We start from the raw sequence: 21,628 nt of genomic DNA on the forward strand, positions 1-21,628 counted from the left end.
TGTGCATTTTTTTTCTGCTTTTACAGGCCAAGAGAAACTAGTACTGCAAGTTGTTTTTTATTTTTTTCAACGAAGTGAAGTCGACACGTAAATAAAGTATTTATTTGAAGTTTTGCATCTATCCTGTGTGTTTAGTAGCTGAACTGTCACTGAAAACATTTCAGTTTAAAATGTGGCGATGGCAGCAGCAGAGAGTGACCTGACAGGAATGACCGGTTACACTCATGTAGACACCTGACAGGTTTGTGCAAACACATTCAGCCACGTCCTGTTAAGGGTTTGTTAATAAGGATCTACGGAGGATCTTTACAGGCTGCGACACTCAAATGCATGACAGAGATATTCAGCTCTCCGACCGGACATTAGTCTTGTCCGCGGTGAAACGCTCTCCACCTCCTTACATAATCAGAAATGAGAAACCAGTCCACACGTGCAGCTTTGAAACACATAGGTATATTTTGATTTTCAGGTCCAACGGAACAAACATGACAATCCTCACGTGAGGTTTTCATGCAACAAAAAAATATGAAGCAAGGAAAAAGAGGGAAGGAAGGAAGGAAGAAGGAAAGAAAGAATGAATGCGGCGTATTTATCCAACACAAGGTACCAGTTCATCAGAGGCAGTGAGAATAGAAAAGGGGTTAAATTGTAGTGGATCAGACGGTAGCAACTGGTGTTCCTTATCCTGCCAGCAGAAGGCAGTGACACTATAAGATCCCCACAGCAGAGGTGCGGCTCATTAGGAAGCGCCTGTGCAAATGTTTGGAATAAGTTACTTCAAGGGCAGGCCTAAGGTCAGGCCCAATGTCGTGTGGCTGCAGCTGCACCAGCACAGCTCTCATTGGGAGGTTCACTTTGCCCACACAGTAATTCAGTTTGTGAGGTAGTGAAGTGTTGGGCTGATATAAATCACACGTTTGTCGGTTAAGTCCGCTATAACAGGTGCTCTTCGCTAACTAGCTAAACGAGATGTATCCCTCTGAGTTGTTTTTATCTCACGTGGCAGACAGAGACGTCATTCAGTGCCAAGGGAAGTCTGTCCAAACCTTTGTGGAGCTGCTAAACCACCTGAAATGATTTCAACGAAGCCTTTTCAGAAGGACTTTTAAATTATAGATTAAACATTGAACCTTAAAATGAAGCTAATACGAACTGTTTTATATACTTTGGGGCAGTTTAATCTATAAGAATGCAATATGATTTATGAACTGATTTGTATTGAGTGTAACATTTTAATCTAAAAAGTAACTAACTATAGTTATCAGGTCAATGTACTGCAGTCAAATGTACATCTCCCTCTGGAATGTAGCAGAGCGGAAATATGAAGCAGCATAAAAGAATATTGCTGCGATAATCGAGTAAATGTATTTAATTACATTCCACCACTTTTAAACACGTAACACTTCTACATTATACTGCATCAGCCTATAGAAGTAAAGAACCTGAAGGTCCCTTCCTAAAAGAATGATGTATGAGTGCATAACTGTCCCAGTCTGCCCAATGCTTCGCTGCTTCACAAACGGAGTTTGTTTTGTGGTTAACCTCAAAAAACAGAAGACGGCAACAGTGACCTGACAATCACGGGAGTGGTGCTGCTATTCCTGCAACCAGCGGCTGTGTTTACACGTGCATGGTATTCTATTCTGAAGGATGTCGCATTCGTGTCTTCCCTTTGCGTTGGAGAGATTGATTGGGTGTCGTGTCTCGACGTCTTCCACTTCCTTGGCGCTCCAAATATTAGGCTAATAAATGAATGTAGTGTAAACGCGGCCACTGATCTGACTGCTGTATGTCTGGAAACCCTGAAAACTCGAATCAGAATAAGTATCTCATGAAACAAGTCCCTTCATCTTACTGCTCTGCAAGCAGACTAATCCAGGAGGTAATAAAAGCATTCAGCTAGAGAGTGATGAACGAGCCCTTAGTGAGTTCTCTGTCTGTCAGAGGAAGGGGGAGAGGTTGAGGGGTGGTGGGGGGGGGGGGGGGGGCCCCAAAGCAAGACAAATACTCGATCATTTCCGCCGGGTACAATGCTGAAGAGGCTGCAGAGCTACAAAAAGATGGCGATGTGCGTTAACAGTTTGTGTGGATTTAGTCAGTTCGTAGGATCATGCAGTATAGTGACAGGTTACGACTACCTCAGAAGTTTACTGCTCGTTGTTAAAGAACTTCAAAATACTTACAAATTAAGAAACAACACAACATTATAATACTGTAGAAGTTAGCCGCGGGCACACAGTGCATATATCCACATGCATTCACACCGAATGCACAGCCATGCTTTATAAACACATGGCGGCTCAGACGATGTGTGCTACTGGTGTCGTTGATCAAAAGCATTATGGGATCCGCTTCTGCCACGAGAGCCTCGGAATCTTCCACTTTAACAAATCCACCAACTCCCAAAGAGATCAATCTCCTCTCACATGTTCTCTCTCTCTGTCACTGTAAACTGGAATACGGTCAAATTCAAAGCACAACAATACGAATAAAAATGAATAAATAAAACAGTATGAAGGAGGTAAACAATATGTACAAATGAAAGAAGAAAAAAACATCAGCAAAATGCCAGTAGTTATCAATAAAAAGCTAATGGGATCTCAGGCCTTCTTTTTCTCAGCGAAAGATCATATAGCAGTAAAATCCCAATAAACCCCCCCACCCCCTCCACCTACACCCAGACCACCCATTCAGATCAGACCAGGAAGCTGCGCTACATAATACTGCCTTTTCAATGCCAGAGAGTGTGTGAACCATACACGAAGACAAACTTTGTCTTGTGATATACAGAGACATACAGTATATACATGATGTACATGTGTGTTGGAGGACAAACAGCAATCCCCACCCTGCAAAAAATCCACACTTTGTCACGAGCTCCTTGGAAATCCATTTTTCCAGAGAGAGAGAGAGAGAGAGATATTCGGGAACATTAGCGGACACCACTGACGCCTGGTGGTTAACTGTACGCATGTCCCTTCAGTTTTCCCAAATATCAAAAAAAAAAAAAAATGAAAGCAAAATGATAGTGATGGCTTTTCTTATCCTCCTTAAAATCCCGCCTCAATCCTCGCACACAACAATGAACAAAAAAGAGATGATATGAGAGGAGAACCATCATGCATTGATTTGAGTGACTGTTTCAACAGCAACAGAGAGGGTGAGGGGGAAAGGGTCGTAGCAGGGCGAGGGGTTCAGAACTGGGAGGCCGAGCTGGGGTCGCACTGGAGTAGCCGGACGATGGAGGGGTCGCTTTTGGCACCTTTGATGAACTCCTCCAGGGACAATTTGCCTGCAGAGTAGACGGAGACAGAGAAAACCAGGGAAAAAAGCTTTTATTTTGGAGGAATACGACTCTCGTTACACGAAGACTCAATTCTTCTACAATCTGAAGCACTTTGCAATTTAATGTTGGATCACATAAGTTGACCATTAAATGATATAAGTATCTAGGTCTCTATATTGATGAACACATGAATCTTATATGACAACGTTGAAACTATTGCAATATAAAAGAGTTCTCGGTAGAACCCCCTCGGTGGGTTCTTGTTAGCAAGATTGAAAGGTTCTGGTTTGACTCTCCAGGGTTTTGGGTGGAACCATTCACAGATGGTTCTAGGTACAACCCTTGATGTTGGGTTTAGGGAGAACCATTTGAATGTGTTCCAGGTGGAACCTGTATAAAAGGTTCTACCAGGAACCAAAAAGTGTTCTACTATGAAGACAAGCGGTAGAACTGGATGTGGTTCTAGTTAGCACCTTTATTTCTAAGAGTGCAGTAAAGTGAGCAACTTTCAAAGGTTATTGTCAATAAACTGTCACACCCTCCACCCATCCCTACCTCCCTCCCTCCCTCCCCTCCTCCTCCCTTCTGCATCTTCACCCCTCCATGTTGCCATTTCCTCCTCTCACCATCGTTATTGAGGTCCATTTGTCTGAAGATCTTATCCGTCCTCTTCTCCGGCGTGGATTCATCCTCTGGCATCTTCATCACAGATGACACCATCTTGTAGATGGCCTGATAGACGAAGCGTGAGGAAGGAGAGAGACGGGGTTTGGGGTGAGTGAGTGTGGGAGAGAAAACAGAAAGATAAGTGAATTCAAGCCAGCAGGGAGCCATGAAGGAGACTCAGCAGGAGAGAACTAAAAACACAACGGAACTAAAAAATAAAGCCACTGCAGCTTTCAAGATGCTGATAAACAGGCTTTCTAAAGTTCACATCAATCAATGACATTTGTTACTCCCGATGCCAAGAGCTGCTCCCTGGCCAGCTTGTATACAAATACCCACACAGGGTCTGTGAGGCTATAAAACCACGCCATCATACCACAGTGATACATGCCAGCAGTGTGGGGGGGGGGTTACAAGTAGAGCTTACTGTATTGATCTGATACATCTTTATCTGTTGACCGTTACGAGCCGAGCGCCTCCCGTCCCCCGACAGCATTAAATTAAACTCTGCAAGTGAGCAGAGGGAAACACCGAGTATCAGCTGGCCTCAGACGCAGATCTACGATCAGCTTACGTGCCCATTAAATCAGATGTTCTCCATCGGGAGCACAGGGTGTTAAACTGACACAAGATCGGTGTCACAGCAGCATCCTCAGAAGGGAAGATAGCTTGCACAAAATAAGCCCTCTGTGCTTTTCTGATACCGGCTATAAAACTTTATCTCTTGGGCTATAAAACAAGTTCATGTCGAAAAAAAGGTTAATAGCTGTGTGTACATCGAAAAATATAGAAACGTTATACTAAAAGACAATGAGGCTGCCTCCCACACTTTGGGTTATATATTCTCTTTCATGGTTTGACTTTGATCAACAGTTCTCAGGGTGGGTCATAAGCTTCTGTGACGGCGCTGTTGGTCGGGGGCAGCTGCTATATTGATTCTCTGAATATTGTATAGAAAACCTTTAAGTATCTAAACAAGGACTGACAGTGCTGTCTGATAGTTTGAGTGATTTTGCAGACGCATCTTAATTGTGGCATACATGGCCTTCTCCCTACACCATTTTCATTCAATTTAAAAAACATTAACAATTTACAAGAAAAGTGTGTCCATGTTTTGTTGGCCATGTCTTTTGATGAGGATGTTGTGAGGATGTGGCTCGTTATCCCATAATGTGATGTAAAACCAATCCACTGTCACAATGGGCCCCTCCTCTCCCATCCAACATAACATTACTCAATGAGGTTGAGGATAATCCCAGTATTCTGCACACTCAGGGATGAACTCGGGTTAAATTTAACCCGCTAATCTATGAGAACCCAGAAGCACACACACACACACACACACACTGCAAACACAGACATACGTGAGATCCTGGGGCAAATATCTCGTCTTTATTTCTTCTCTTGAAGAGTGACAGGATTACATACAGCACTAATGTAGGACTGTACTTAACGGCCTCCATGCACTGTTGCCTGTGCCAGTCAGCACATTACGTTAAGTATGTCCTTTAAAGTCTTTGCACATTGGTGCTTGAGCCTCTTTGCACATACGCATGTATTAACTTGCATGATTAAAGTGAGCATATAGCATAAGTGCTCCCTCTGTCTATTCCTGTAAATGCAACAGTCGTTGGATTGTTTTTGGTTACCAAAAGCAAAGCCAAGTTTGGTAAATAACATATTTATGACATTATTTGGGGTGACCACACACGTCATGTTATTACTCCCCGTGTGACTATTTTGGATCCTCTTGTACTTGATTTGTGCCCCATATATTGACCTTAAGAAACTCCACTGATTTACACATACAGCTCAATGTATTTGTATTGAGGAGTATGACTCAGCATGTGAAAAGTTCCTCTGTGTATCTGGAAGAGTCTCCTAAAGTCTGAGGAAATAACTCTGATGATGTCATTGTGGTTATTTCGCCTTGAGCTCGGAAACTAAACATGAATGGCATCATATTGCCCTCTTGTTCAGAAGTCACACATGTGACAAGTTTGCTCTTAGGCCAGAACAGCTCCTACACTCTTAGAAGTAAGGGTTCCAAATGGGTTCTTCCTGAAGCAAACATCATTACCCAGAGTCCTTTGCTCACCTGTACAATCTCCAGCATCTCATCGCGGCTGATGTACCCGTTTCCGTCCAGGTCGTACATGCTGAAGGCCCATTTCAGCTTCTGCTCCAGCTTTCCCCGTGACGTCACGCTCAGGGCGATGATGAACTCCCGGAAGTCTATCGTCCCGTCGTTGTTGGTGTCAAACGTTCGGAAGACGTGCTCTGCGAACTTGGAGGCGTCGCCGTAGGGGAAGAAATTGGCGTAGATTTTCTTGAACTCCTCCACATTCAGGGTACCACTGGGGCAATCCTTCAAGAAACCCTGGAGAGAAGACGATGTGAGGCGATACAAGGGTGAACATAAGTTGCTCCAGGACAATATAACACATCTCTATGATGGAAGAAGTTTTACATCATCAGATCCAACTAAAACCATTTCAAAGCCAGTTGGAAATATCAGGAATCAAATTCATGTCACAAAACTTCAGCCAGTACATGTTTCATTCATGTAACGCTTCGTTCTGAATAGATTGAAGAAGTGCTCTTTGAAAAGGAGCTTAGTCTTTGAGAGTTGAAAGCACTTTTATCTTCTTTTCAAGGAGTCACATTAGTAAAGCAGCATTGTGCCCGAGAAGAAAAAGTCATGTCAGTCTCTGCCATTGTTCAGCAGAAATGAAGCCCTTTTCTTACGAAGGCCTTTAAGACAGAGGCAGAGAGGTGACGAAATCATTGTCCCGATTTTAAGGATGGAATTACTTTTTGATCGTCATGTGAAATATTTTCATGAGCGAAGGTGGAAAGTCAACACAGCTCTGTTCTTAATAAAACTTGTTTTTCATTACCAGTGTCTTTGACATTTTCCGAGAGAGCGGCAAAACTTTTCATGGATCTATCGTCAATACATTCTCCAATAAAAGACCAGCTGGATAACTTCTCAGTGACCTCAGGCCCCTCGACGACCCGTGGAATATACTATGCGGTCTATATGACATCTCCAGCAGCGTGGAGCTGTTAATCTGCTAAGAACGAGCGCCATCAAGACCACTGTCAGTGTGAAGAGACCTGGGTTCAGTCAGGGAGGAGGTGGGATAACATGTACAGTTTGTATTCAGGACCGCTCACACAGGTGTTCCATATGTTTAATCCATGCATGAAGCCGTATCGCCGTTACACAAACACACTGTCCCTGCACACAAGACGAGATAACTCCTGCAGTCAGGTCACTGTGGCACCTCATTATGCCGAGGCTTAGCAGACTGCTAGCATGTGGTGCTCTGCCTTATAGTGAGACAAACATTGTCATATTCAAGGCTGCAATCGGTGTTATAGATTATTGTCCCTCTCAGGGTTCAATATATTTTATTATTAGATAATATTATTGATGCTATAACGTGTACGCACTACACAGCAAGATGTTGAATCAGGTCAAAGTGGAGCTAATTTATACACGTCATACTTTAAATCTATAACAAGGAAACAATGATATGCTTTAATATTTGTAATATCTCCCTCTGAAGTGTAGTGGTGTAGATATATAAAGTAGCATAAAATGGAAATACTCAACTAATGTACAAGTATTTCTAGTATAGTACATGTAATAAGTTACTTTGTAACAGCAGTATTGGTAGTAGTATCTTTACTATGACTTGGTACCACAAATACTGTCCATTTTCTGTGTACAATGTGTGTCAACGAACCTTGTACCACTCCTGCAGCTCGTGGTCTGAGAACTCTGTGTTCTCCCGGAGGTCCTGCAGCATCTCTGGCCTCAGCTTGCTGTTCTGTTTCCCCATCGCAACGGGACAGGACTCTTGGTTTCCTTGACGAGAACGGTGACTACAGCACTAGCCAGGCCGCTTTCCCCACCTGTCAATCAGAGACACAGAAACAGCAGGTCAGCAACAATCAACCAGAGAGACGGATGACCTCCTGTGACAAGCAAGAAGCGAAATACAAGCTGCTCAGCAAATAGCGGGATGTCACTGGAGTCACTCGGCAGCAGGTGAGAAAATATGAGGAGTTAGAGAGGATTGTTCAAGCAAGTGATGCTGTCAGCTACAGGTGAAGAACAAAGGAAAGAGCTTTATCTGTCACCAACCATCTGCAAAACACAGAAGTTGAGTTTGTGCAAATTAAACCACCAAGCAAACAACAGACAAATACCAGTCGCAACTTTTACGCAACTTTGTATTTCCTTTAATGAAATCAAAGCGAGCCTAGTCACATCGTGTCCCAATCCGCTTGACACGGAATGTTACGCAACGCCACAAGTCTTTAAACTGCTGCATCACGTACGCAAAACATTAAATAATCCCGAACGCATCCCTGTGACGTCAAGCGCTAGCCCAATGATCACATTTACGGGTTTATCTGGCCAGCTGGGTGTGTGTGTGTCATATCAGCTGTTTGGTGTGTGTGTGTGTGTGTGTGTGTGTGTGTTTGCCCACTTCTCCTAATCTTCATCTCAGCTCTGAGCTCCCTGTTTGGCAAAACAGGATTTCAGAGATGCAACTACGTTATGGCACCGTCACTATGACCCTGTTGCCTTAAAATGACATGCAATACAGCGACATTGTTTCATGGATTTAGGTCGTACAAACACCCAAAATTGAAACCCATGAATACAATCATCTTCATCTTGACCCTACAATTGCCCAACGTTGTCTGCTTTAAAGGGTTTCTACATATTAATGTCCTTATACTCCTTGAAAAATATATTTATTTGTCTTTTTACGGCAAAACATGAAGGGGTTAATAAAATGTAAATGTTAAGGTGTTTTTAAACTGTGCATATAGTCAATTGAAAAACCTTCATGCTCACTGAGCTGTATAAAGGAGCATTCAAATGTGAAGTAGAAAAACACAAATGACAACAATAAACAGCAATGTACAAACACAGCATTATAGACACAATGAGAGATTGAAGGATTAGGTCCAGATCGATAGGCTTTGTTGCCTATAGATTCAGCTCATCTTATTTTTGTAAGATATAGAAGGTGTTACTTGTTTATGAAAAGTAACAGTCTCATTTTCAGCCATGCATACAATCCTTATTCGAGCTGTTAATAACTGAGTACAGCTTGTAAAACATCATTAGTTTTCACCAGAAAACATTTCAGAACTTCATGTGAACAAAGAAGGTGTTTGGTGTGTTTTCAGGGTTGAATTACGGACTAATGAACGGCATTTCAAGGGATCATAGAGCATGTAGAGAAAAAGAGCAACAAACAACTTGTACTCGTCAACTTTGCTCCTCTGTACTAGACGGCTAATTAAACCGTGTTTCCCCATCAAAGCAGTTGCTTATGTGTGTGTGTGTGTGTGTGTGTGATTAGTGATTTAAATCACAGTGTCAGTGGGGCTTGGACACCTTCCGATGAAACTCGGCCGACCTCTTTGACCCACAGTCTCTCCTCAGTCATGCTAGGTGATTACACCAACAACTTTGTGTGCACAGGCCTGTTTATATTTATGTGAACTTGACAGAGTCAAACAGGATGCGTTGAGGCGTACGAGGTGAACGCTGTGGGTGTCCGAGGCCTTTATTGCTGCCTGGCCGAGAGCTTCACATACGCAGAAACAAAGCCCACACGCCTGAACGTCTCGTTGCTCTAGTTAATAAAATTAGACTCGTATTAAGTCCCTCGTCCTGAATGTGTAACATTAAATGCTTGTACACTGACAGTAGTGCTTGTAGCCAATTCACAGGCTGCTGAAGGGATAACTGAAGCCATCAATTATGATTTGCTCCTTTCTGTTTGGGGACTGGCTGCACACTCTGAGGATTAGGAAACAATATAATGGACTTTTGCCATGTGGCATAAGAATGCAGCGTATTTCCAGACTGTGCCGAGGTTTGAAGCTCAAATGTCTGTTTTTTCCCCCTGAAACACAGAAAAATCATTATATCACTGTCTTCTTGAATTGACGGTACACATCTCATTTGCCTGGGTTAGTTTGTAATCTTATTTGACGGATATGTCTTTTATTGTTCTCTAGTGTCTACACCCAGCACAGCTCAGCCAGTTTTTAGCCCGATGCACAATCTAAGAACAAAAGGCAGACACAAATTATTTTCTCCTTAAGGAGTAATTGAGTGGCGTCTGCAGCGCTGAAAGCTGTTTGAGAAATGCGCACGTCTCGCTATAAAACAGTAATTTGTGTGTTTCAGTCGAGCACAGACCGAGTGCACCGCTGTGTCTCAGATGAAAACACGCACACACTCATCATACACGCATTGACGCAAATGCTTTTTAGTACCTGTAGAGATTAATAATAGCCCACGCTGTCCAGTTGACGTTTGGAGAACACAGTCACGAGGCAGTCTGAACCTCTATGTGTGTGTGTGTGTGTGTGTGTGTGTGTGTACAAGAAGAAAAGCTTGGGAGAGAGGATGAGATTTAATTGGTGAGATAAAGATAGGATAATTAAAGCAGCAAATGCTTCATGATGACACACAGACATACACAGCAAACCATCACCCTAATTGGCTTTTTCGCAAAAGTGAATAAAAAGAAAGAAAGAAAGTAGAAAGTTAAAGGTTGAGCTGAGCTCGGAAAGTTGATTTGATTGCTCAGGGTTATCCTGCCATACAAGAAATACCAACGGCATGAAGAAATAACTCTCTTTGTACAAAACAGAGCTGCCAAGAACTACAAACTACCACCGCGGCTGCAGCAACGATCTGGTGAGGAGTGAGTGAGGAGCCGGGGTTCATATACTGCAGAGTGATGAGCTTGATGGTAGGCAGGTGTGGATAATCGGAGGCGACCGGAAGCCAGGAAGGAGCCAGGAGAGGAGCGGCATGCCCACAGACACGGGGGGGGAGGGGTCTGTTAAAACAGACTGAATGTTGGCTTGAGATACAAAATGATCGAGAATAACAGTTTAAAAAAGGCTCTTAAATCATGACAGAAATGAGCCATGCCTGTTCAGTGTTGATTAGAAAGACAATTAGCTTCATTTGGACCTCCAACATGGATCCAAGAGGAAGTGATGACTCATCCGACAGCCCCCGGAGACCAAATCACATCAAGTGTAACCTGACGTACTCTCTACAACCACACAACAAATCCTATTCTAACACACTGACCTCTTCACTGCAATCTCTCTCTCCCTCCTCTTCCCCAAGGTTTCTTTCTTTCTTTATTTAACCAAGCTGTGACACAACGTACAAATGATTCTGTCCTCACTGTGTCTTAATCCTCCCCTGTGTCCCCAAAAACCCGACTTTCAATCCCTTCGTACCATCCATCTATCGTTCACCCCCCCCATCATGAGGCACGAATCACTAATCCCTCTCTCCAGTCTAAGTGCCGAGTGCTTGTTAGTTGCGGTTGTCCAACCCCCTGCCGTAAGTCGGTGGACGTGCACACGCTGAACAAGCACAGGCACAGACTCTGCCCCTTGAACATCTGTTCCAGAGCCACTAAGCAGGTCACCGACCTCTGGGCTGATGATCCCCGCACAGAGAGGAGAGAGGAGGGCAAGACAGAGGACGGAGAGAGACAAAGACATGCAGGCCATCGATGCAACACAAAGATAGGATCATATTGAAAAATGGGGGGGGGGGGGCGAAGGTGAGCGTGACTCACATCTAAGGATGAGAGGTGCCTCCAGAGACTAAGAGCGTTATTAGGTGGTAGTAACAGAGTATCTCGTGTATCATCATCACACTGCTGACCATCTTTCGATAAGCCAGAAAGCCAGAAAAATTGCTCCCGTAGTTGTGCCTACGGTGTAGAAATGTGATAGACTCTGAATTGTAAGTCGCTTTGGATAAATGACTGTAATCTAATCTAACTGCATAGAGTTTTGACAATACAGAAGAATTAAAACCAACTTCCAAGTAGCAATAATTTCCCCGGTTCAGAACAAGGTAATAGCCCGGAGCAGTGTTGTAATCTTAGACATAGAATAGGATTGAAATTTAGGCACAAACTGGAAGAATCTACAACTTTAAAATAAAACCTTTGCGGGCTGATTCCAAATGTATTTGTCATTTAAGCACCCAGTAGCCAGATATTTCGTGGCAGCATTATAATTGGATTTCTGATAAGGCCATTTTATTGCCCTGAAACCCCTCAGCACCTTACAGCCCATCAGTGGACACTAAAAGTAATTGAATTCTTTGAGTTGGGTTAGCTGCCCCTTACGGAGGACTGAAGCTAGTTTCACTGCAGATTTTACAGACTGTTGAGTAAAATCCTCCCACTCCGAGCCCGAATGATTTCTCTGGGCAGCCATGTGAAATAAAAAAATATCAAAAAACATTGACTATCTGCAGCCAGGGAGGTACCGTCATCATCAGAGGTGGATGACTCTGGTGAGAGTGGCTGGCCAATATCAGGTTTTTAATAAAAGGCCCGTTTCAGTGCGTCAGCAACTTAAGTTGCAATAAATTGAAGTAGAAAGGAAGTGACGGAGAACAGGCTGAGATGGAGGGAGGGAAGCTGGAAAATGGGCAGGAGGGATGCGAAAACGAGAAAGTCAGAAAGAGTTAGAGAAGAGATAAGTCCAAAGTCCAATTTAACATTTTAGAGAGCCAGTATTTTCCTCCCTCGCTGTTTTATGCTCATAAGACGCCTTCATATCGCCTGCCAACAGCTCAGTCATTAGGGAGGATGAGGGATGGAGAGAGAGGGTGAGAGGAAAGCAAGCGAGAGGAACCGGAGAGCAGCGACGATAGACAACGAAGGGAGGTGTTGAAGTGGTATGAGGCACTACAATAAAGCAGACAGAGCTGATGCCAAGTGAAAAAAGAGACAGATCAAAGAAATGACAAGCACCATTGATTTCTTTTTCTTCACTTGAGTGTTTTCAGCCTCCTGTCGCGGCTTCTGAAAGGCCACCTGAGGCGCCGGGCAGCTTATACCTTTCATCCATATTTCTTTTCTTTCTCCGTTTTCCTCCCTCCAGCTCTTTGTGTTTGTATCCCTCCCCGCAACGTCCCATAATTCCTGCCCAACAATTCGCTTTTCTCCTCCTGTAACTTCCATCCTGTTGACCCGTGGCTTCTCTCTGTGACGCTGGAGAGCCCTGCATCGTCGGCCTTTTCTCTCTCAGATTGTTCGCGCTGAAGATTTTCACATCTTGCTGATGATGATGATGACTCATGCTGAAGATGCAGTGAGTATACTGTGTAGTTGAAAGGAATGTGGTTCCAAAAAGTGACGTTTTAAAACACTTTCAGGATCAATCAGGAAGCTCTGACAGAACTTAAGAGTTGTCAGAAGAACAACTCGTTTTTTTTGGGCTCCTTGTTTGGTCTTCTCCGGTCCCCATGGCACCAGATGGAGGGGACAACAAGTGTTATGGTAATAACGTCTTAAGCCCTAAGTATTAAGACTCATTGGAAATAATAAATGAAAGTTTTGACAGCATTGTGGGTGCACAAGCACGGACACTTAAGGCTGTATCAAATATCATTTCTCTAACACTCGAAGCTTCCACTGAGGCTTTCAAAGGAAGCTTTGAAAGTCTCTCGATTTATTTTATAACATTATCACCCTAAAGAAAATAGGATTTTGTGTTATTGTGGGTATATAAATGTAATTTACGGTGCTATAGCTGCTCGGCCACCCCGTTGAGAGTAAACAGTTGTTGACAGCAGCTATACGCCCCAAAACATATTTATTCTATTGGTTGCAATCATAAAATGAGGAACTGAGCTTCTAGATATAAATAATGGATTCCAACGTGAAACTACTTCTCCCATCAACCCTGTGCATCTGTTCCCTACTCGCTACGCATCGTGCCCTTAGTGCCACTGCTAGTCTAGAAGCTGCTGATCGATACCAATGAATTTATTCAAATGCATGTGTTTCCACCTTAAGAGACAGGGAGGGAAAAAAAAGAAGACGAAGATGAAGAGGGAGAAGAGAGGAAGGATTGATGAAGATGCTGAGAGTTATTGAAGGAGAAGACATTTAGGGAGTGGTTAAAAATAAGAATGAGGGCTGGTCCTCAGTGTGGAGCTCTCTCTCTCTCTCCTGCTGCACTCAGAGTTTTCAGAGCATGTCAAAACCCTGATAATAACTCTCAAAGAGGGAGTATGCGCAAACCTCATTGTACTCTGCCATCGTCCTCGTTTCATTTTAAATAACTAATGTAAAAAAACACACATAGCCGCTGATGATTTGGCAGCGGACTGACACCGAGGAGAGGAGATGAGAATGTGATGAAGCCACATTTAAGGACACAAAAGTGCAGAAGCGAAGGCTTAAAAGGCTTATGTGGCGTTGACTTCAGAGGGAGAGGATGAGAGACGGACAGTTGGGACAGATCGGGGATGTCTTTCTTTGAAGGGAATAACGACTAATGGAAAAAATCATACTCCAGAGATTATCATAACCACATTTAGAGAACTGCAAAAGGATTCGCTCGCCTAATGATTCCTCTTATGAACATGTTCATTATCAGATACCCACTTGTTCTGAGAGCACACTGGATGAAATGAATAATTGTCACGTCTATAAAAGAAAGATCTGAAAACAGTGAAAAATGCCCATCACACTATAATAGTGCAGAAAAAGATTTGCTTTAGGAACGATTGGAACTATCCCACTCGGTTTACATGAGAACGATTCCTACGATGCAGTGCCAGAGATATTTTTTCATATAAAAAAACTAAAATAAATACATATATATACACTTGTCTTGTAATTCATATGAGCAAACGCTCTCAATCCAGCTTGTCACATAGCGATGCTTGATCAGGACCTCGTGGAGTATTTCTAACGCACCGGGTAGCCCAACGCGTCAAACTATGATGCTCCACTACGGCCGGAGAACATACATAGTTAACTTTGCTTAAAATATCAAAGTCAACTAAGAAAAACATAATAAGAACATAATGTAACAATGTATATGAAACATAAGAACGGAAGACGTCCCAGACATCCCGAGTATAATTTGAGTCTCAAACACCGCTCTCAAAGCTCCTGGTGGAAGGTCTTGTGCTTGTTCGACCCTCCCTCCTGCCTCGGCTGAGTTCTTTCAGTCTTTATACCACACGATTACACTCCCGCAGCCTTTTCTCTGAGCATCTAAGGACGCAGATGGGTTTACATTGGAGCGTCATTGGAGCGTCTGCATCCCATGCCGAGTGGCATGACAAAGGCGCCTTTTGACGCGCTGTGAATGAGAACGTGTGCCCACATGATTTGGTTTCATGGAAGAAGAATTTATGGAGTGCAAATAAGGAAGTAGATCAAATCCGTCTCCCAAGCAGCAGTGAGTGCTCAAGAAAACTGGACTCATCACCGTTGGCAGAAGGTCTTCAGCACTTCCACCCACCGGCCAGACATCAAGCTTCCGAAATGTCCCCTTACATGACAGGTGACACTGGGAGTCAACTAACGCCATCTGCTGATTGCGTTTTCACCAACAAATGCGAAGGGGACTTTGTAAACGTCATATGAATTACTAATAAAAGGAAATTTTTCAACGTTGTGTGTCGGTGGCACGCTTGATGGTGCCGTCGACATGCCGGATTGTCTGATTGAGCTTTAACACACACGTCCCTCTGGCCCTGCAGGACAACAGCGGCAGACCTCTTTTCAGGAACTCAGACCTCCATCTGGGAGGAGGCTGAGCTCATTTACAACACGTCCATCAGAGGGCAATGCTATTTCCATCTGGGTCACAATGACACGAAATAGTGTCCTCCATCCAGAAGTAACAAACTGGTTTCCGTGACTGAAAACTTCCAGCAAAGCTGAGTGCCTCCACGTATCCATTACTTGGGCTCCTAGCAAGCAAATATCAATACTCTGTTCTGAAATCTGGGACTATTTACTGGCTCTTAAGTCATGCAGGCAAACCTCTTCCCACAGCTCTATGGAGAAAAAGGCAATCCGAGATAATATCTTTTGTGGCACTGGACCGTCTCATCACAAAAATGTATTCATTCCTGTTCCTGTTTAATAAGAAGTCATGTTTCTTTTTCGTTCAACAGGTAATGAATATGGAAGAACACCATTTCACGGCTTTGCAATCACACAAAGCATACAGCCATCTTCCCTGAGTGTCTTCTTCTACTGATATCCTCGACCACAAAATCCTCTCATGCTGTTTAATTTTGAATCAGAAAGAAAATAAAAGCATACAGACGTGTCAGCATACGGGAATGTATTCTTTCCCGTTTCCTTTCAGGGTAGAGATATAAGCCAGCTGATACAAACAAGGAAAGAGAAGATATTCATTTTTGTAATATTTATATCATATTTTTCAAGCCTCCTTGCTGCCAGTACTCATGAAATATTTACACGAGAAAGCTCATCTTCACAGTCGGCAACACACAATTCACCGTGCAGCCATGCACGCATTTACTGACCAGTTCTGCCACGTAGCTGCTTCTGTATTCTCTTTCTACATGTATGACACATTACTGCACATAAAAGCTAGATTATACTGGACATTTTGTATGTAATAGTAGCACATTGTGAACGAATACAGATGAAATTTGTCCTGCTGAGTGACAGATGAAAGCAATTGACCCTTCACTAAGCCCCCCCCCCCCAACCAAATACACAACTTTTTATGTCAATGTCAACGATGGCATCAAGGTAGTTTGAGTGTGGTCCTCCGTTATGTCCAGCGAAGATTGAATACAGCTCATGTCAATCAAATATTTCTCAAGTATAATGAGTCATTAATATGAGTGGTAACAACAAAGTTGCCTAAATCTTGTATCCGTGTTTTGACCATAACAGGACAGCTTGTTTGGTAACAGTATTTTTTAAACCCCGGCCAGATGCAGTAGCCCAAATTTCATAAACAACCCAGTAATTTCACCCCTGCAGAAAAGTGCACAGTCATTGAGCGAGGGACAATCACAAAGAGGAAAGTGTGGGCGGCTGTGATTACAGCCTTAGTTTTTCTGTTTATTTTGGTAAATAAAAGACATAAGTTACAACAGTAAATCAGGCACTCAAAGCTGTTGCTCATAGCATGTTTTCAGCACCATACGGCTCAGGTCAGCGCGGCATCTGTCCCTTCCTTCACGGCGGCAGCAAGGGGAGAGAGATCGTGCAACGCTCGTGTGTGTGTGTGTGTGTGTGGGAAGGGCAGGGTCAGAGGAGACGACGAGCCGAGTGTCTGCACATTTGGCGCATCAAAGGGAGTCAAGCTATAGCAGTTGTTGATTAGACAACATGTGACTCTAAGAGAGAGCATATGGCCGGAAAATGGACGGAGAGACGAAGAAGAAAGAGAGCAGATAAACAGAAGGATCAAAGAAAACAAGAGGAACATGTCCGACACTGCTCCGTGCAGCGCTGTGACCTTTAGAGAGAGTATAATTCTAGCACGGGGCCCAAGCATAATAATATATGAAAATCCATAGTGTCTGCCACGCACAGCGCGAACCGAAGACGGGAGACTCGGCTGCTGACGGGCCGAGTCGTGGCCCTCCACCCAGACAGCTTATTATATCAGCTGTAGCCGCGCTCCCATGAGGGGGGGATGCGGCCACAAGGTAGCTCGTCTTCCTCCTGGAGACAATTTGACCTCAGCAGCTGAAGCCAGGTTCCAGTTCCTCCAGGGCACAGTGGTATATTTAGACGCACTTTAAGACGTCAGTACTGTTCTCTCCTCTAAGATAATCCAACCCTTTGTCAGTAAGCTATGACAGATATTCATGCTCTCGTACAACTAATGTAAAAAATCTGTGCACTCAAGTAAGACGTGCACGGATTTCTGAGCTGATTCTAAAGCCTTAAACTAGATCAAGAAGTGCACATTGGACTTCACTGAGGAAAGAGTGGTCTAGAAAAGACTTTCATTCAACAAAACAGTGACTTCTGTTCAGGTATGGCAATGAAACATGTCCAATAATTACCACCACAGCATCCGTACAGCTATCAGCGTAATCCTGTGGATGAGCTAAGGATTATGAACAGATTAGCGTAGCAGTTCTTACCAATGATACGGCATTCAAAAGCACATACTGAACATGACGCAGAGGTGGACGTTATGAATCAATTAGCTGATTGGAACAGGTTCATTCAGTTCAAACCGACAATCACCATCACTGGATTTAATGAACAGTCTTTTTCCCGCCAAATCTTCACATCATCATTAACGACTATTTGCAAATTTATTCAGCAACTTCAGCTTGTTCATTCAGTTCAGGCATATATATATATATATATATATATATATATATCCACTCCATGAGGCTACGAACTATTTTAATCCTAGTTTTCAGGGGTTTTAAGAAGAAAATCACAACGGCGCAACAATGGTTTTCTGTTTTCCTAAGAAAGTCAACGGGGACATTTGTTGGTATGAGAAATAAGCATTAAGTCTATTCTCAGACCAAAATGATATATCAAGTTTCCCATCGATGATTTAAGTGGCATTGCCAAACTGACCCCTAAACAAATCCATAGCATCCCTGGATTCCCCTCTGGGGTCACAAGCTCTATTCCTGCCGCTGAGGTGAAGGAGAATCCTGATATACTTCTATCCTTAGCTGCAATCGATATGCTGACATACAACACCCGTCTTCCCTGCCCTCTCTTCTAGCCTCTCCTTTTTGTTTTTATTTTCCTCCCTCCTTCTCCCCCTCCAAAAATGTTGCCAATGTCAGTTTGTCGTTTTTTAACAGCCCCTGATCTTTGCTAAATGCCTCGGGCCTAGCTTGCTGCTGCCTGAGCTCCCCTGGTATCGCTGCTCTAGATCTTTCCATCCTGCTCCTGCCAGCGCAAACTGGCAACAAGGACCCGCTGGAACCCCGGCCCTCTGGCCGTTATCCTTGTCACTAAACTACCCAAAAGTGGGTTCGTCATGATGTCCTGGTTTAGTTTTCTGGTCAAAACACAGTAGACATAATGGAGGATAAGAGCTTCTAATCCTTCCACACCTGACATGTAAGTGCTCAGGTTTAATGAGGTTCTAACATGCATGCACATGAACTACAACACAAGCCGTTCAAAAAGTGGATGTGAGTACAAACCTGCATGCATCGGGAGAGAACGTCCGTTCACCAGCTTGTCTGTAAAGCTGCGGTCAGGTTTAGTTGAGGTTCCGGGTGTAAATGACAGTGTAAGGGAAGAGTTAAATAGGAAACTGAATCAAACCTCTCCCCTTTCAACCTGCCAACAGTATCACGTTGCCTGAGAGGTGAGTGTTTAAAGGGTTACTGCGCCCGTTTTTAAAGCTCTCCAAGGGCTCTAAAAAAGGGGACATCCTTTACTGAGAGAGGCCTCCAGGGTGAAGGGCTTTCGAGGCGGAGGGTATTTTAGCTCACGTCCCGCAGCAGCACGTTGCAGCAAGACGCACTCACGGCCACGTGCGGGAATCGCACGCACCCTCCTGCAGTCATAGAACACACACACACTGCAGGAGCACACACTTCCCAGGATGAAGATGGCAATTACTCTCCCAGCATCAACTTCCTTTCTTTGTCGCTGGAGGCAATTATCTTAGTTATTCTGGTCAAGGATGGTTCTGTGATGAGGAATGAAATAAAGATAGACAGCAACATCGCTGGTGTTTGAGCTCCTCATAGCTTAGCTGAAGTACATCTTCAATGATTTGATTTTAAATACTTCACCAGCAAATACCCACTGTCTGTGAGTTCAAACTTACGGACACGTCTGACCCGGCGCTTCAAAAAGCAAACTGAGAAAAGTTCACAAATGTAACACAACATACCAAACGTTAGGCTGACAATGTCAGGCTAAATAACTACAGCAAGCAGGTTAGCATTCAAAACTTCATGAATACTACTAAATATGAAACATAGGTAACAATTACGTTTGTAAATAAAAATGAAACAAAGTCGCACCAACAGTTGAAATATATATCCACAAAAACTGAAACTGCAATATTTGTGAGTTTACACGAGCAGCGTTTCTGTTTTTGAAGTATCACATTCGTTTTCAGGCTGGCTTGAGTTGGAAACAGCTTTGCTGAATAATTCTGTTGTAGCGAACATTGAACTCACATGACTGACCAACTGTTTACGTATTTCAATCACAGAAACACTCGTCTTAGTCTCCGGACAGCATGGAACATTGCCAATATTAGCGGACATGAAAGAACAATCAAAACTTGCCCAATTGAAAGAAATCCCCGAAGAAGCTCTTCGCTGGATGGCGACTTTGTTTCCAGTTTGCAACCTCTTCTTCTTCTTCTGCTCTACATACTGACGGGTTACAGCCATGTAGGCCTGGGAAACAATGAACGTGATACGTTATCGCCTTTTAATGGAATCGTATCGCCAGTTATATATCCAGATATCGTGATACATTCACACATTTACATTCACGTTGTCTAAATTGACAACAATATGCACACACTAACTCAAATTTCTCAGAGAATTGTATTATTTATCACCAAAGTTCTTAATTAAATGAGAAAATATGGACTATTTATTTCTTGAATTACCAGAAGACATCTCATTACTGAGATATGAAATGACATATTGTGAAACAGTATTTTGGCTATATTTCAAAGCCCTAGTGTAAAGTGTAGCCTACAGCACCAATTTCTAAACTACGATGTAGCCGAGTTTATTCGCTCCAAACCAGTTGATGGAACGAACACGCTAACGTCAATAGTTGACTAACTTAGCAATGGTTTTACAAATAGCCAGTACAGCCGATCCAGGACGAGCGTCCCCTCTGAGCAACACTTCAGTGACGTACGTCAGATATTTCATCACGTAGATCAAATCATTTCTCTTGACACTTATCTCAGTGAATGTTATCATTGTAGCAGGGAAGGGAAAAGGGAAAGCTCCGATCACGTGGAGCTCCGGAGCGTCGGGGGTGTGAAAGGCAGATGGGAGAGGCAGGAGCATCAGACTCTTCCAGCTGTTCGGTGGCACACACACGGACGACAAGACTGCGACCCCTCTGGCTCATGTTTTTTTTGTCCTCCCTTCTCTATCTTTACACTTCATTTTCAACCCCCCTCTTCTCCTTTTCACCCCCCCCCCCCCCCTCTCCACACATCCTCTGTACTGACCTTTTCTAAACACCCAGTGAGAAACACCAGCATCCCCCCCACCACCATTCGCTCCTTGGCTGACGTTCCACCTCGTATCCGACACGTGGTTATAACACTTCCTTCGAAACGTGTGACTCATACAACAGCCCTTATTGAATGAATCTATAAAACACTCTTGGCGGTGCTCGTGTTTAGAGATTGTGCAAAGTGAACTGTGGGTGTTTGCCATATTGCTTCATCCTCACACCGGCAACAAATAAGGATATTTACTGTTCATAGCATACCGTTTGCTGCCCTGAATATAAAATCCTGTTATCTTTACATAATGCAAACATGTCCTGGGAAGATGAACAAATCCCCTCGGTGTGTTACGATTATGTCAACTGGGGCTCTGACGTGTATAGCAGAAGTGGTGTGTGGTTAGAGTCGTGGGAGGCCACGGAGCTCCGGCCAAAGAGTCATCACATTAATAAAAGGCAAAGGACATTGCTCTATAATATACTTACATAAAGAGGATTGCATTCTCACAATCATAATCTAACTCTGACTTCTCTCTATTTCCGGAAGATTTGTTTCACAGGAAACGCAATGTGTTGAACCTACTACGTGACCCAAAAGGCACCCTCGATTCCCAAGTAAGGCAGAGGCACGCAGCCT

General features: G+C 43.5%; 1 protein-coding gene across 1 annotated transcript in view; it reads right to left on the reverse strand.

Moving 5' to 3' along the window:
• Positions 1–437: 437 nt before the first annotated feature.
• The window catches only part of hpca (hippocalcin), a 30,431-nt gene continuing 9,240 nt past the window's right edge, over positions 438–21,628 (reverse strand). Inside the window, exons 2-5 of the mRNA XM_031853760.1 lie at positions 7,708–7,876; positions 6,051–6,332; positions 3,913–4,018; positions 438–3,292 (exon numbers count right to left, since the gene is read on the reverse strand). Of these exons, the coding sequence (XP_031709620.1) occupies positions 3,195–3,292; positions 3,913–4,018; positions 6,051–6,332; positions 7,708–7,803 (582 nt within the window). The 5' untranslated portion in view covers positions 7,804–7,876 and the 3' untranslated portion in view covers positions 438–3,194. The remainder of the gene's footprint in view (positions 3,293–3,912; positions 4,019–6,050; positions 6,333–7,707; positions 7,877–21,628) is intronic.

Source organism: Anarrhichthys ocellatus, unplaced genomic scaffold, assembly GCF_004355925.1.
Source record: "Anarrhichthys ocellatus isolate YVR2014 unplaced genomic scaffold, GSC_Weel_1.0 scaffold14, whole genome shotgun sequence".
NCBI classification, from domain to species: domain Eukaryota; kingdom Metazoa; phylum Chordata; class Actinopteri; order Perciformes; family Anarhichadidae; genus Anarrhichthys; species Anarrhichthys ocellatus.